The sequence below is a fragment of the Oppia nitens genome, unplaced genomic scaffold, assembly GCF_028296485.1.
Source record: "Oppia nitens isolate AA-2021 unplaced genomic scaffold, nextdenovo-longstitch-racon4-pilon3 scaffold6_pilon_pilon_pilon, whole genome shotgun sequence".
Lineage (NCBI taxonomy): Eukaryota > Metazoa > Arthropoda > Arachnida > Sarcoptiformes > Oppiidae > Oppia > Oppia nitens.
In genome coordinates, this window is record NW_026533250.1 from 3232583 (window position 1) to 3249411 (window position 16829).

Here is a 16829-nt window from a genome sequence, read left to right on the forward strand (position 1 = left end):
GTACATAATTAGCATTAATTATTAAAAAATTACAAAATTTAGCATAAATTTATAATTATTTATAGTTAAAAAATATTGCTTTAAATTATTGAGAATTATAATAAAATATTTAAATCACAAATGTATTATAGAGTCGCTTATTATAATTAACGTAAAAGATTTATTTTAACATTTTTTGTTGAGGAAACTTGACATCAAGTTTGCGTCCCTCAGCCATCAATGCCTCGATTTCATCGACAGTTCGGGGAACGTCAGTCAATAACTCCATACCAGTGCTTGTAATCACAATATCATCTTCAATTCGCACCTAAATTCATTAAAGTTGTGGTTAAAGTAAAGTTAATCAAATTAAACCATTATTTAAATGACTTACTCCACCAAAATTTCTGAATCTATTGATAACATCCCACACAATAAACTTTGACAGATTTGAATCATCTTTAGCTCTCTTAAGCTGTGCTTCAATGAAATAAATTCCCGGTTCTATAGTTAATACCATACCTTCTTCTAGAGTCCTACAAGTTCTTAAACTGCTGAGACCCTGTTCTTTAGGACGTTGAGGACAATCCTCTAGATAGCCACCGACGTCATGTACATCAATTCCCATAAGATGTCCCAATCCGTGTGGCATAAATATATAACCCAAACGAGCGGACATCATATCATTGATGTCACCCTTTAGTAATCCGTGTCTAATAAGTTCTTGTAGTTGAGTTTGTTCTGCAAGCAAATGCATGTCACGCCACGAAATTCCAGGTTTTACTGCTGCCATAACAGCTCTGTTAGCTTTCAGAACTGCTTCGTAAATAATCTTTTGATCGGAAGTAAACTTTCCGTTAGCGGGAAACGAACAGGTAATGTCCGATGAATAACAATAGTATTCACATCCCATATCAAAGAGACACATATCACCGTCATTGATAACCTTATCATTGGGAGCACCGGCGTGTCCATAATGAAGGGTCGCTCCATTATCGCCCGAACCGCATATACATGTATAAGACATATGACGTGCACCGCCGTTATAATATGAATAGTGTTTAAATATAGACTCCAATTGGTATTCAGTCATTCCGGATCTGATATTTTTCATAACCTCTTTGTGAGCCTCACTACTGATACGATTAGTATATCTAAGAACTTGCAGTTCAGCGCTTGTCTTAATAAGACGACATTCAGTGATCTCATTGTAAAGAATTTTATTATTGACTTTGAATTTTCCGATTCCATCAAAAACTGCTTCTCTAGTCGTTAATCCCGAATCACTATTTAGTCCTTCGAGTGTCAATAGAAGTTCAGGTTTGAGACCTGTAATCACATTTGCAATCTATTTTTAAAAAGATATAAATAATTATAATTAGATTATATTTGTATATTAAGTTTGGAAAAAACAGATCATACATCTGATACATAATGCACTTCATCCACACCATAAATATCGCGGATCTCTTGAAGAGTCAATAGTTTTCCCATCCAAATGGCATACGATTCGGGAAGCTTAGGTGTAAACAAATAAGAGCGACCAGTATTGACATCAATAGCACCGTAAAAGTCAGGTTCGCGGACACCAAATGTCCAGTGAAAGTATGACTCCTGACGAAAGATGGGCTATAAGACAATAAACTGGTTTAATATTGGCTTCAATAACAAACTAACAACTAATTGATAGCACATTACCTCTATATCAGTACAATACATATTTTTAGTCTCTCCTCCCTGTAATACAATCAACACATTTGATCCCAAGTTTTTTGGTTTCAATCGGTTGACGAGTCGCTGACGATTGAGACGATGGAGAGATGAATCAATACTTAGAGTATGACAACCCATTTGAAAGACACCTTTCCTAATATACAATTAATATATATAATTTATAAAATCATATTTTAATTCAATAAAAATTAAATTAATTAATAATTATTTTGATTAAATTTGTTCATAAGTTTTTTAAAATGTTATACAGTATTAATAAATAAATGCTTACTCTTGTTGAGCCATTTTTTGGTTAATTATTAAAACAATAAAATTATTTTAAAAGCACTAATAAACTGACGATCTTTTCAAAAGACAACTCAATAAATGATATGAATTATGGCAAAGAAGTGACATTTAGTTCAAGTGTTGATATATTGTTGATATTGAGGTTTAGATTAGAAATTATTGAATGATAAGTACAATACAACACATATGAATACATAACTGACAGCCAATCGCTAGTGACTTGACTTTACATTTCAAACATTATATTGAATAATAAGTTTCAAATTCTGTTATTCTGTACATCACTTAAAATCTATACATTGTTTTAATAAATATTATATTAATGTTGTTTTTGTTATATTAAAAATAATATTAATTATAATTACATGTAACTAGTTTAGTAATTAGTTAATAAATTATTTTTAAAATTGCAATTTTGTAATGATTTAACAAATGTTAAGTACAGTACAGTACAATGTGAAGCAACTTTTGAAACCATCGAAATTTTTTATTGTATTTAATACCAATACATGATTACAGTAATTAATATCCAGTAATAGTGATTATTGCGGTATTATAGTTATCTTTATTATATTATTTATTTATTGTGTTTTTATTATAATGTTATCATTAATAATATTTATAATAACTGCTCATTTACTTCAAAATTAAATACAATATACAATTAACATTAGATTAATAATTATACTGTTGTATATTTTACAATAATTATTATTGTCATTTTATTGAAATGACCGTTTCCATTGTTTATTTTATTTATCAGTTGTATAAATATTAATAGATATTATATATCATTGATTTATATAATTTAATAATTAGCAAAAATAATTTGCTTTTCTAAATGAAAATACTGTATAACATAATACTCATTATTGTTTTTTAAATCCAAAATTATTTATCAAATATAATTAACAATACAAAAAATAATAATAAGAATATTATACAATAATATTTGAAATTATTATTATAATGAAAAAATTATAAAAATTAAACATTATGATCAATTTACAGACACTTGAGATAATTAATATTATATCTATAAATTGGAAATAATTTATATAAACTTAAAAAAATTAAATATCAGTATTTCTTTTAACAACTGTCTTATTATACAGTATTCATACAATAATAATTATTAGAAACATTGAAAATATTTAATAAAATTAATTAAAATACAGTTTTGTTCAATTATTTTATAAACTTAGAAATAGTATTATTGTACTGTAGTACTAGTAGTTATTAATGATCATAATAAAATTTTATTTTACTCATTTACATATCAATATTAATTAGAAACTTAAAATAAAAACGTAATTATTTTTTATTAATTATTAAATAATAAATTTAATTTTAATATTAATTTGGAAAAAATAGTTAAAATGAAATGAAATATACATAAAATTGTTACTGAATATTTTTATAAAATGTAACATAAAATGCTTAACTTTCATGTAATTACAGTAAACATTAATTGTATACAAAGTTTAAATAGAAATACTATAGAAATGTTTTGATAAAGTCTAATATGAGGAATGCTTTTCATTCAAAAACTGTTTAATTGTGTGTAAAATATTTATTATTAATTCTGTTATAAAGATATATAATATATATATAAATTTATATTTTTTAAAAACAAAATTATTTTAAATTAAAACTAAATACTAATTATAATAATATTGAAAAACCAATTCACTTCTACTTCACAACTAATGAGTGGCACATTTGATGCCACCCTGACCTCCGCGTCCGTCTTCATCATCGCTATCGTATGCTTCACCTCTACCTGCGCTACCATTACTTCGTTCATTGGATGGGTCGTAGTCGTGAAGGTCGACCTCTTCAGTGTGTTCATCATTTAAGTCAATATCCATCGGTTCATTCCTTTGCGGAACAATTTTTTCAAATTCTTTAAGTTTGTCTTCATCTATAAAATGATTTTTCGGAAACTCTATATTGAATTTAATATAAAGATTTCCCTTTTCAAATGGGTTCCGATAGATAGGCATTCCTTCGCCACGAATGCCTTTTACAGATCCGGGTATTAACACTTCTCCGGGTTTGCTTCGGATAATAATATTTCTTCCGTCTAAATGCTTTAAGACATAAACAAATCCACACAAGGCTTCGGTCAAAGAGATGGTTAGCGGAAGAAATAGATCATTTCCATTGCGTTGAAACTTGTCGTTTGGTTTCTGCTGAAGTATAATAATCACATCTCCGGTCTCTACATCTGGTTGTTGATCGCCTTCTCCTCTAAACGTAATCTTCTGTTCGTTTTGCATACCTTTATCAACATTTACTTCCAAAATCTTTGTCTCATTAGTAACTCGTTTGCCACTACAGGTACGGCACCGGTCTTTCTCATTGATAACCTCTCCCTGAGCACCACAATCATCACACGGTCGCTGTATTTGTTGAAGCATTCCGGGTCCTAATTGTCGTAAATGTACTTTCATGCCCTGACCCTTACACCCGGCACAGGGAACTCGAGATCCAGGTTTGCCTCCGACTCTATTCAATCATTAAAAAAATAACATTTATTTCTATACATAACATACAATACAACACAAGACATACCCATTACAAGCTTTGCAGAGAACGTTACGACTTAATTGAAGTTTTGAAACCTTTCCGTTATAAAGATCTTCGAGCGTTACTTTCAATGGATGTACTGTATCTTCACCACGTCGTTGACGTCGACGACCGCCTAATAACAGTATACATCAGTTATACTTTTGAAAAAAAATCAATTTTGTCATTTAATTACCCATTCCTGAGAAACCAGGAAATCCCCCCAAACCACCAAACAGTCCGCCGCCTCCGCCTCCGCCAAACATTTGTGATAAAAGATCTTCGGCACCAAAATCACTGCCGCCTCCCTCCTGAAGACCCTTTAAACCGTATCGATCGTAGATCTCTCTCTTCTTCTGATCGGATAATACCTCATAAGCGTATGAAATCTCTTTGAACTGATTTTGACAAAAGACAATATCAATGTGTGTAACAAAAAGCATACCAACTATTTCCTGGTCATACCTTTTCGGCTTCATTTTGATCTTGATTTTTGTCGGGATGATATGTTTTGGCCAGTTTTCGGTATTGCTATACAAACAAACAAAAATCAGTTATTATTCGCTAATTTCTGTACAATCAATGCAATCAATGCAATCAATGGTAACCTTTTTAATCTCATTAACCGATGCACTCTTACTGACGCCTAATAAGTCGTATAATTTGTTGTCAGCCATCAGTGGTTTCGGTGATAATAATCAATTAATTTGATAACAAAATCAATTGAAATGAGTGGACACTTTCAATACAGACCTAAATGAGACAACACTTTCACTTAAATTATAACGCAATCAATGTTTCAATCAATTGAGTCATTCATTCATTCATTGATTCAATAATGCATTCAATGTTTCTCACAAAACATGTATTCAATTGAATAGTGCTTTTAAAGTGCATAATGTCTGCCAAATGCAGTACTAATGACACCTATTGACCAAACATTTACTTTTTAATTATATTTAATATTATACCGTATTTTTTGCGATAATTTGGCGCACAATTTGATTGTCGGCTTTAAAAAGTTAGGATAACTTTATAATCGACTAATCAATTAAAAAATAAACTCAAATTCAAGTTTTTAAACTTATATATACTGTATATAAATATAATGTATTATTATATGAATGTGTAAATTGTTTGCATGAGATTTTCTATTATTATAACTTTCAATTTGATTATCACATGTTTAGTGATATCAGTCGAGACTGATTACAAAATTGATTAAAAAATATATATAATTTATATTTTATAAATATCTATAAATTATAATATTGATATTATATTTATATGTCAAAAATATTGATAAATAAATATTTTGCAATTTTCACAAATCAATATATTTTTTATTGACTTCAATTAAATATCTATAAACTAAGTAATAAAAAAATGTTACAACAAATCAAAAGTGTAAGACTTAGTGATTCAATGATATATTGATTATCTGTTTGGTATCTCATATATCAAAAGCGTGTCGTCGATCAATAAATACTCATTGATGTCACCAAATGTCTTATACAAACCAAAGTGTTACCAATAAAAGCATTATTCCTATTATTTTCAAATGAATACCTGAAAAAATACCTGAAAATTCTATAATCATTTTTAGGCTAAAAATATTAAGTAATAATTTTCAACACATTATATAAAAATTATAGCATAAAATTAAAGTTTTATTATATTTTCATTGAATAAAATTTATTATTACATAAATAATTTAAGTGTGAAATTTATTAAATAGAAATACTGTATTTCCTCTAAAGAGTTAACAATTAAACTATATCTTATAATTTGTCTGTGAATTTAATTTTTAAATTATTTTTTATTAATTGTAATTTAAAAATGGGGAAAATAATGAGGTTATTCAGTAACTCTAAGACTAACCATATTATATGGTGGCCATAAACTATGGTCCATATATGTATTTCTAGTAATTGGCATAAAATATCAAACAATAGTTTTATACAATTGGCTAATTGAGTGTAAATCGATGATAACATTAATGATATAATAAAATAATGTAAATAAATTGAATAAATTCAGCGTAAAAATAATGACATACAAAACAATATCAACTATAGATATAATAAGATAGTTTATGATATATACTGTATATAATGTATGTATTATTAAATTATAAGTTATATGATATTTAGTGTATGCAATACATTATAAGCTGAGACCAGTAATATTGAGAACAGGTAGTATAATAAAGATTGAATTTTATTGAGAAATATTTACAAATATACAGTTAATGCATTAGTATTGAAAGTATTGGTAAAATTCATGGGAAGTAATGAGAGTTGAGCTGAAAAGCAAGCGATTCATTGAAACCAATGTGTTATCAAATGTGTTAGCAATGGTTGAAATGTTGGCTATGATTGAGATATGTTTGCCATTTGTGCCATTTGTTTGCCATTGAGTACTCTTCTGGAGAGTTGTCTCTCTCTCTCTCTCTCTAACTCTCAGTCATGTATGCCATGTATAGGTAGAGCCAAACAGGATAGGCATAGGAGACAAGTAATGTAGGAATCGATGATTTCCACTCCGAGTGGAGTCGTTGTGGACGTCACCCAAAAGCTGATACACTGCACACCACTGACGAGTTGGCAGTCGTTTCAGTCAACAACAGACCTACTATACTGTGCACGCCTTGCACTTTGCCGTTGCAATGGCAGCACAGCCAACACTATCACTACCAAAGACCATACTTTCTTAGCACACATAAGCCATAGCATAGATACCAAACACGACAAACCTTTTATATCTATATATCTAATAAACATAAGAATTGTGAGGAATTGCTAACTAGTAATTCATAAGTCATATATCCATACAATTGATGTCATATATTCATCACATGAATCATATATAATAAGATAATAGTAAAAAGGTTATCATTTCACATGTGATATCATTATTGACACCCAAATACCAGTGCTTATGTCAAACATTCATCAAATAACCGGTTAATTACAATTGCAACCAAACTAATGATTCAATAAAAAATATAAACTTTTTTTGACAATTATTGGAGAGTGGGTTAAAAAGTTTAGTCAAACAGTTATAATAGTTTTGATTTTATAGATAAGTTATGAAATAGTGGTCCTAATGTTAGTAACGATGGTTTATCGCAATGATATGTAAGTGGTATGTATTGATATATATAGTAGTTGTATGATATGGTATGGGATGTAAGCCATTGTCGACCCCAATCTCTTGGTTGGTAAGTCTGCAATATAGTGGTGTAGTCGTCATCGAGTGAGTGGTGATAATAGCTATTTCTGCTGTTATACACTAGTGATCAGTTAGAGAGCATATCGTCAGAAGTGCCTTCAATGGTGTACAGCCTAAGGACCTCCTCCTTCCTCAATATACCTCAATAGTGAAGCTAAAGGTCTTTTAGTGAGAGACGATAGACGTGTTTGTGTACAGCAATGACTGTGTCTTTCAAAGGCATTGCAATCAATGCTGTGATCTGAGGCACAGTCAGACTCGTACTAACTCACAGCCAACTGAGCCATTGTATGGCATACTGTGAGCTCATGCCATACACGACACGACACACACCACAGCCATACCAACCATACCAGCCATACAAGTGATACAACAGTCACTACCATTACTACCAATAGTGAGACAGTGAAGAGCACACCACTCAATACCACTGGACTATCACTACAACGCATCAAACACTTGAACGGAAGCCATCATTGTCTTGAATTCGCCATTTAATACAACACATCCACACTTTGATCCGTAAGTAAACTTTGATTTTTGGACACTCTTTACAATTATTATTATTATTATATTATAATTGTTATATCATATCATGTGTTGCAATATTGTTGTCCCATATATTGTATTCAATAATATTAATGCTATTTATGTTACAAACTATACAAACATTGATTTACTTTACGATTGAATACAACTATTACTAACACTTGAAGTCTATATAATATAGTATTGAATATCAAACTAATTATATTTAATTCAATCATTACTTAATTATGTTTTATATGATACTATGTTTTGCTTGCATTGAATTGATATATAATTAAACTATATTTTATAAAATATTTTTTTAATCAATTTAGTAATACCTAATGAAAACATATTTTTAATTAACTAATATGTAAAACGTTGTCATTATTAGTGATTAGTTATAGTTATTTAATAGTCTATAGGAAAATAAATGATGAAATTAATGTAAATTTAATATCAAACTAATTGAAAACAATTTAAAGGATAAAATATGAGGCGTTTATGACATTGTTATGCAATAAATGGTTGTATTGTTTGATAATAAGTTAGTTTTTAGTATTTTTTCCAAAGTTGTGATCAATTTAATGATATTAAGTATAAGAGTAGTCTTGTGGTAAACAAAAGTATTGGTCGGTATCGTTGGCGACCAAATCCGCGGAGCGTATGCAACGTGAAGAGTGAAAAGATATCTTGAGATCGGTTTAGTCAGCATTTGTTAGCATTGAGTGCTTATCGCGAAAAGACAGACTCAGATCCAATGATCCAAAGATAGCAATGAGTTGTCTATAGGTTTGCCTATTGTTGTGTTTGGTCACAACCTGTTTGCCTGTACTGACTGTAAAATATGAACTCCGTTTTAAGCCATTTTATGGTTGTATCTCTAGTGGTGATGATGTCCTTGGTTTGGCCTCTTTGACTCCTTTGCTGATGAGTTGCAGCACTGGAAGCGCAACTCAATGTATGGCAATGTATGGCATTTGTCTCGTCAGTGGAGAGCACTTAATGATAGGCAGACTAACAGTTAAGACGACGACGACATACCAGTTATCTCTTAGTCTAACCCTTAGCTCAATCACTCTAATGACAGCACTGTTTGGTCAAAAAGCCTACCATTGCGTTGCCATTGATTGTCATTAAAGTTTATCAATGAATTACAAGCAATGGGTGTTCACTTAATAGCATATCTATTAGTTAGTTGTCATCAAATCCTATATTTTAATTAACGACAACTTTAATTGGCTTTAGTTTTATACTAAAAACAAAAAATCTATTTTAATGATAAATGTATTGATTTGATGCACGAGTTTTGACTGATTGCTAGAAAACCATACAAATTATCATTTAATTAGTAATAATTTGTTTGAAAGCACGAGATCTGTGATTGTGTGACAAAAACATTATTTGATTAGAATTGATGGCAATGTATGTGTCTATTGTTATTTGATTTTGTTTTTAATCTCATTTTTGTGATTTTGTTTCAGATTTGGTTAAAACAAATTGATTTCATTTATATATTATATATAAATGAGTGGACAGAAAAAGATTTTGATTTAACCTGAATTTTGATTGATTAAGTCAAACATCTATAGCATGATTTAGAGGAATGGCACGAACACCACCCGTTAAGATGTCATATCCTTGTAGTGAATGCTCTTTTGAAGCCCAGAGCGCCCGACAATTATCCCGACATAAAGCCGTTACTCACGTGGAGAACGCCTTAAAGTGTGTTCTCTGTCCTTTCGTTACGGTTTGTCTCTCATCTCAACATTCATTTCATACCATTGTCTTAATTAACTTATTTTCATTCATTTTCCAAATAGGCTTATCAGACAAATCTTTTAAGACATCGTCGAGAAGTGCATGGAATCTGTGGATCAAAAGGTATTTATAAAATAAAGTTTTTTAGACTAAAAATTATTTACCGGTAATAAAAACTAATTAATTATTTGCTTTTTAAAGGCAATAAAAGTTGCAAATTTTGTGGCTTTCTTTCTGAAGATAACGAAACATTAATTCGTCATCAGTTGGAAGTGCACAGAGATATACTAAAGTCAGCACAAGTAAAGTTTGCTAAAGAACTGGTTTCAGCCGGTGGTGAAGACAATTCTGGTGTTACCGGATATGCCTCCAAATATGAACAGAACTACGATTTGAATGAAAGCAGACAGAGAGCCAATAGAAGTCATGTGGAAGAGGTATACAATCCAAATGACACTCAAGAAGATGATGAGGAAGACGACGATAAAAACTTTTGGAAAGAAAGCTTTATGGACGACACACCAAATTTTTATATGAATTTAGCTCTTCAGACTAATGCAAGAGATCAATCAGAGACTAACAGTTGGTACGTCTCATCCGGGCAACAATCGCCCGCTTCACACGAGAATTCAATTGCCGACAGCCAAATATCTTCGACTGGAAACACACCAAAGTCATCAAAAAGCAGAAAGATGCCGATTCCGGCCAGTGCTCAAAGTAATGATGACCTGCCGGCTACTCGTATTAGACGTCAGTATACCTGCAATGACTGTGGTTTTCGGACAATAAATCCGCGTGAATTTCTTTACCACCGCCGCGATGAACACGGACAGAGACTAAAGATTGTTGAGTGTCCTTATTGTGTATACGCGTGTCAATACGTACAGAAATTACAAAGACATCTACTTTTGGTTCACAAATTAGAGACATCAATGACTCCTCCGCCTGAGTTGTCAACAACTTCTAGCAAATCAAATAAATCAAAACCAGTTTCACAACAAAATAAAGCGCAATCTGTCAATCAATCCGAAAGTCCAGAAGTCTTGAATACCGACTCAGAGAGTCCTCCACAACAGCAAAATATTGTGCCTAAGATCAGAGTTAAATTGCCCACTTTGACTACACCAGCAATGGTGACCACTTCCCAAGTTAAGCAACCTGTTCCGGGACAAGGACTGCCAAAAATGAAATATATGTCACAAAAATCTAATGAACAGAAACGTAAATTAGCTTTTCAGAGACAATTAACAAATCAAAAGCGTATGAATGATAAATCGGGAATGTTTACCAAAAAGTATCACAAATGCCAAACATGTGGTTATATGACTAATGTTCAGTACCTCTTCAAGAAGCACATGAAATATCATTCGGCGCCTAAAATCAAGTGTGAAATGTGTGACTTTGAGAGTCCCTATTCCTGGAATGTGGACAGACATGTAAAGAGTCATTACTCTAATGGACTCTTCAAGTGCACGAAATGCAGTTTTGCATGCGATAAGAAACAGGGTATTCATACAATACTTCAATATTCATATACTCTTTAAGTTTAATATATTTATTCATTTTTTATAGCCTTAACCGTTCACATGACTCAGCATCACAGGGATAAAGCAAATGAACAACAAATACAACAAGCATTAGATGCAAACCAAACGGATCCTAATATTCAAAATAATGAGGTTATGAATGACAGTGTTAGTGGAGATATAGATAGAGATGGCGAATCATTGGCTCATTTATTTACTCAAAGTCTTGAAGAGGGTCCACATTCTTCGTCAGACATGACAAATCGTCCATCGAATTCATTTAATCAGCAAATGTTGAAAACAGGATCTCTTAAGAAATGTAAATATTGTAATTTTCAAGCGGATTCATTCGCTAAACTACAAAAACATGAGATCACACAACATCCGGAAAAGAAATTTCAGTGTCCTTTCTGTGAAATCAAATTTGAGAACTTGGTTTGGCTTCAAAGACATCTCAATCAAATGCATCGCGAGAACAATCAAGCAAACAGTATTGTCAATGTGTTGGAACAGTTGAATCCGAAACGCAAACGAAATAATAAGTCTAATATGCCCTCCACTTCAACACCAGTTTCACAGAATTCTAGTAATCCAATGATTGACAACTTCTTAGGCAAACAACAGGGAATGAAAAGAAAACATTCTTCATTAGACAAGTCTTCTACTCAATGCCAAGTCTGCGGGTATGAGTCTGCCATTCAATATTGCTATTTGTTTGACGTTATTATTATTACTGTATAATTAATTAATTTATAATAATTAAAATTAATTAGTTTTAAAGTGATGTCATAATAAATCTAATATACGATATTTATTACTATTTATTATCTAATTTGATCTTTTAATTTAACATATTTTTATTATTAACGGTAGTTTTAATATTATTTTTTAAATTTTTTATTTTTATTAGATATCAAACTCGTTGGATATCAGAGCTTGAGAAACATATGAGAGTTCATACAAAAGAGAGACCCTTTTCATGTCCTTACTGTTCATTCAAAAGCAAGTGGAAGGGAGACCTGAACCGACATATCCAGAAATATCACAGTCAGCTACCTTTACCTGATTTAAATGCAATGGACCGACAAAGTCAACCAAACGAATCGGACAGTACTATGTCTATTGACTTTCAACAACAAATGACTATCGACTATGAAAATGATGCCTCAATTCTTTCCGGAGAACAGGACTATGAAGATTATAATGAAGATTTAGAAGACATCAAAATGGATGAACAGCCACTTCCAGATGATTACGAAGAACGGCCACTTGTTTTTGATGATTTATCTGATGGCGATGAAGATGAAACCGAAAACAAAAATGATATGAATGACATGTCGACGGCTGAATTGGTTAGTGTTGATATGGTTGAAGATGACAACGAAAATGAATTACAGATTGACTTTGAAGAAGGCGATGGCACCAACACTGCTGATAATATGAACGGCAATGAAACGGGCGAAGTAACCAAATCGGGAAAAGTTAAAATGTATCGGTGCTCATACTGTGACTTCACATGTAGTACTGCCAGTCGATTTCACGTGCATTTTGTACAGCATCTCAATACTAAACCATTTCAATGTTCAGTTTGTGGTCATCGGTCTAATTGGGAATGGGATGTAACGAAACACATTAAAATGAAATCTCAAAGAGACACCAAACATGAAAGTGCAAAAGCAATGCTTGTCCACGAATCGGGAAAACGAGACTATTCTAAGTATAATAAATATGTGGTTTGGGTCAACCAGAAGGAGGTTATGGCCAACAGCAACAACAATACTAAAATTGATTTCAGAGCTAAAAGAGCGCGTTTGGAGCAAAATGAAGGAATTGAATTCGATGAAAATGAATTCAATCAAACAAATGAAGTGGATTTCGATGACAACGATAGCACTTATAATTGTGGTGATCCCGAAAGTATTGTCATTACACCAGACATTTGTTTTGAAGTTCAGGGCGAAGAGGATGCGGCCAACACTAACGTTGAATACAATCAGGGCTTTAATCCGGCCTTTCAGCCCAATGTTCCTTACAATTCAAACACTAATACCTCAGTCTCTGATGATTCAAAACTTCTTCAATGTTCTTATTGTGATTTTAAACATAAAGAGAGTAAAGTAATGGTTAGTCATTTGAGTAATCACGCGGGTATGAAACCATATCGATGCCGACGGTGTGGATTTGATTCAAACTGGAGAGAAGTGGTGGTTAGACATTGTGTTTCCAAACATCAGAGCACTTCTGAAGATGTCGAACAAAGATTCCGATGTACTGTTAATAAGACAATGTGTAAAATAATTGATGACAATATTGCACCTAAAGTGGTGAGTACATCATCAGCACATCTTCCCAGTGCTGTTCAGGCCTTTCAAGAATCTCATCAAAGTGTACGCATCAGTGGATTCAAAGGAAGCTTTGTTTGTGATTTGTGTCCATTTAGAGCCGAGAAAGCTTTTCATATGGATTTCCACGTCAAACGTCATCAGCCATCGAGTGGTCCTTTCAAATGTCCGCACTGTCCTTATTGGGTAAATTTAATAAAACAAAATACAAAATGAATCTAATTTTTATCATTTGTCTAAACGTTTAGGTAAACGCAAAGAAGTCATTAGTAAAACACATGCTTTTACACTCTGAAGACAATATGAATTCAGTCGATCGAAATAGTGTTAACAATACAAATGATGGCATGGAATTCATGAGTACTGATAATAGTCAAGTAGGCGATGAAAGTGAACACGAATTGACTATCAATGAAGGCCGAGATATGGTTAACCAGTATTATCAACAAAATATGAATTTCCCAGTTAGTAGACAATCGGCGAGTGTTAGCAAAAATCGATGCGACAAATGTCCGTTTATTGCGGGCACCAAAACACAACTTTTATATCACAAACAGTTCCATCGGCCGAACAGAAATGCCACTTATTCTTGTAGTTTATGCACTTATTCAGTCAGTTATCTGCATCTATTGAACCAACATATGAAAGTCCATTACCAGAATCCTGCGAATATGCAATCGCCTATCAATTATTACGAATTACCTCAAGAAGATGAACAAGAAATGGAAGACTCGGATGATAGGGACGAATCTGACATTCCGTTTACTTGGGTTCAGATCGGAAACAATAAACGGAAACTATTTCAGTGTCGCTTCTGTTCTACCACTTCTAAGAGAAGAACCTATATCTATGTTCACGAAAAACTTCACTCAAACAACACTAATGAGGCCTTCAGATGTTCACAGTGTGTGTTCGAAACTCGCGATTCAAATGACTTTTTGTCACATCTTAGTGATCATAAAATTGACTCCAATAATGAAAATATAAAAAAATCAAATGAGACCAACTTTACGACGCCATCCGTCTCTGTCATTGATGTCGATAACATAAGACAAGGAAGCAGAAGAATGTTTTCGTATGTTTGTCGCGGTATGTAATGTAAAATGTGAAAATTTATGCTTAAATTAATTGATTTTTAAATGACCAAACAGACTGTCCGGCCGCCTTTAAAAGTCCCGGAGATTTGAAAATTCATTCGGCATTTCACGGTAATGAACACCCCCACCACTGCCCGTATTGTAATTATAAGTAAGTTATTTATATATAATATATTTTATTGATAATATTTTACTAATAAATAAATGATTTGTTTTATTCAGAGCAAAGAATAAGCCACAACTTTGTAAACATTTGTACGTTCACACCGCTGAATACATAACCAAAAGAGCCAACTGTTATCCCGACGGAACTAAACTATTGATTGGAGACGCCGTCGATCAGATGAAACGCGATCTCAAGTGTCCTAATGATAACTCGCAGGCATTCCAATCGCCAAACGGCACCAATTCGTTGCTCAAGAAGACCGACTCTCAATCATCTCTTAAGGCCGACGATTCTACAACTCCTATAATACCGAAGGATATTGATTCCGACAGATTCCCGAAACGAGCGGCACTTTTCCAGAGCAACGGACAAAACCCAACACAACAAATGATTTTATTGGAAATGAATGAATCGAAAGCTTATTTTGAGAAATTGAGAACTGGAAATAAACAACGATTTAGTTACCGGTGCTCTCACTGTCCGGCAATATTCAATAATGTCAATACATTGACATTTCACGTGTCACTGCATGGAAGTGATGCGCCAAACAAATGCAAACATTGCAGTTATAGCACAATCTCTGCTCAAAGTCTTTTGGTTCACAAACAGTTACATAATTCTCATTCATTTAATTCAGTTTCAAATCCGCAATCCCTTTATAACCATCGCTGCGATCGATGTCCGGCCACTTTCTCAAAGAAGACACGTTTGGAGAAGCATTTGACACTTCATGGACTCGACGCCAAATGGAAGTGCGATCAATGCGATTATGCCGTACATTACGCGGCAACACTTGTTAAACATAGAGCTTGTCATCAATTAAGTCCTGATTTCAAGACACTTGATAGTGAAGATAATCAGTTAGAAGTAACTGAATTGGAACAGTTGGCCAAAAATAAAGAAACTAATAATACAGAAACGACATCTGCAACAGTCAATGATAACATGGATAATAAAGACAAACAAAATGATGAACAAAAAGATGGCGAAAAACTGGACGATAAAATTATGTATTGTTGTGATCGGTGTCCATATGTTAATAGTCGTAAAGACGCCGTTCAAAGTCACCTCAAACGACACGATCAGCAAATACGTAACGTTCGCGACGGCAAACAATGTCCTTATTGTGATTACACGTGTCTTCAGTCGTCATATCTTAGAGATCACATTCAATGGCATTTTGAACCAATTCATGACCGGAAACCCATACTATTTACTTACTTCAATGATATGGAAATCTGGAAATTGGAAACTCTTGAAACCGAACACTTGGAACTAAATGAAGATATAAATGAAATAAATGGAAAGTCAAATGAGAACGAAGATGAAGCCAAACAATTGTTCTTTAAAGATCTTGGGATCAATTATGAAATTCAACAACGATTTGAGCCATTAGAAGATGACCACGACTTGTATGAACTCTACGAAGGAGTCGAAAGTGTCTGTTCCGACAGTGAAGATGAAGAAGACATACCACCTGTTAATGAGTCGATTAGTGCGCTATAAAACAATTCATTTGATTTTTTTAAATTTAATAAATTAGTTATATATTTATAAAATTGTAATTAAGATAATTATAGTTATGACGTATAGTTATAATAAT

At 32.4% G+C, this 16829-nt stretch overlaps 3 protein-coding genes across 4 annotated transcripts; 1 reads left to right on the forward strand and 2 right to left on the reverse strand.

Annotated features, from left to right (window-relative positions):
• Positions 1-136: 136 nt before the first annotated feature.
• LOC128962659 (xaa-Pro dipeptidase-like) lies at positions 137-2147 on the reverse strand. The gene is made up of 5 exons (XM_054309054.1): positions 1985-2147; positions 1678-1846; positions 1402-1608; positions 374-1327; positions 137-307 (listed from the first exon to the last, which is right to left on the reverse strand). Exons 1-5 carry the CDS (start codon positions 1996-1998, stop codon positions 161-163), a joined length of 1491 nt encoding a protein of 496 aa, XP_054165029.1. The 5' UTR covers positions 1999-2147; the 3' UTR covers positions 137-160.
• Positions 2148-3566: 1419 nt separating this feature from the next.
• Positions 3567-5472, reverse strand: LOC128962981 (dnaJ homolog subfamily A member 2-like). Its single transcript, XM_054309435.1, has 5 exons — positions 5181-5472; positions 5038-5103; positions 4769-4970; positions 4579-4708; positions 3567-4512 (listed from the first exon to the last, which is right to left on the reverse strand). Exons 1-5 carry the CDS (start codon positions 5247-5249, stop codon positions 3708-3710), a joined length of 1272 nt encoding a protein of 423 aa, XP_054165410.1. The 5' UTR covers positions 5250-5472; the 3' UTR covers positions 3567-3707.
• Positions 5473-8223: 2751 nt separating this feature from the next.
• LOC128962289 (zinc finger protein Xfin-like) lies at positions 8224-16809 on the forward strand. 2 transcript variants are annotated; one of them, XM_054308655.1, is made up of 9 exons: positions 8224-8328; positions 9819-10084; positions 10158-10218; positions 10297-11601; positions 11668-12304; positions 12532-14149; positions 14212-15052; positions 15115-15211; positions 15283-16809. In XM_054308655.1, exons 2-9 carry the CDS (start codon positions 9941-9943, stop codon positions 16730-16732), a joined length of 6153 nt encoding a protein of 2050 aa, XP_054164630.1. In that variant the 5' UTR covers positions 8224-8328; positions 9819-9940; the 3' UTR covers positions 16733-16809. The 2 variants fall into 2 exon arrangements, with proteins under 2 accessions (XP_054164630.1, XP_054164631.1); XM_054308656.1 differs by lacking the exon at positions 8224-8328 and adding an exon at positions 9719-9759.
• Positions 16810-16829: the final 20 nt, after the last annotated feature.

Excerpts from the sequence above, each read along its gene's own strand:
- LOC128962659 (XM_054309054.1), bottom strand. Across the intron at positions 1,609-1,677 it reads TGTATTGTACTGATATAGAG|CCCATCTTTCGTCAGGAGTC; the intron begins GTAATGTGCTAT and ends ATTGTCTTATAG. Across the intron at positions 1,328-1,401 it reads AAGTGCATTATGTATCAGAT|ATTGCAAATGTGATTACAGG; the intron begins GTATGATCTGTT and ends TTTTAAAAATAG.
- LOC128962981 (XM_054309435.1), bottom strand. The coding sequence starts at position 5,249 with ATGGCTGACAACAAATTATACGACTTATTAGGCGTCAGTAAGAGTGCA. Across the intron at positions 5,104-5,180 it reads CGGTTAATGAGATTAAAAAG|CAATACCGAAAACTGGCCAA; the intron begins GTTACCATTGAT and ends TTGTTTGTATAG. Across the intron at positions 4,513-4,578 it reads CTCTGCAAAGCTTGTAATGG|AGTCGGAGGCAAACCTGGAT; the intron begins GTATGTCTTGTG and ends ATGATTGAATAG.
- LOC128962289 (XM_054308655.1), top strand. The coding sequence starts at position 9,941 with ATGGCACGAACACCACCCGTTAAGATGTCATATCCTTGTAGTGAATGC. Across the intron at positions 12,305-12,531 it reads ACTCAATGCCAAGTCTGCGG|ATATCAAACTCGTTGGATAT; the intron begins GTATGAGTCTGC and ends TATTTTTATTAG. Across the intron at positions 15,053-15,114 it reads GTTTTCGTATGTTTGTCGCG|ACTGTCCGGCCGCCTTTAAA; the intron begins GTATGTAATGTA and ends ATGACCAAACAG.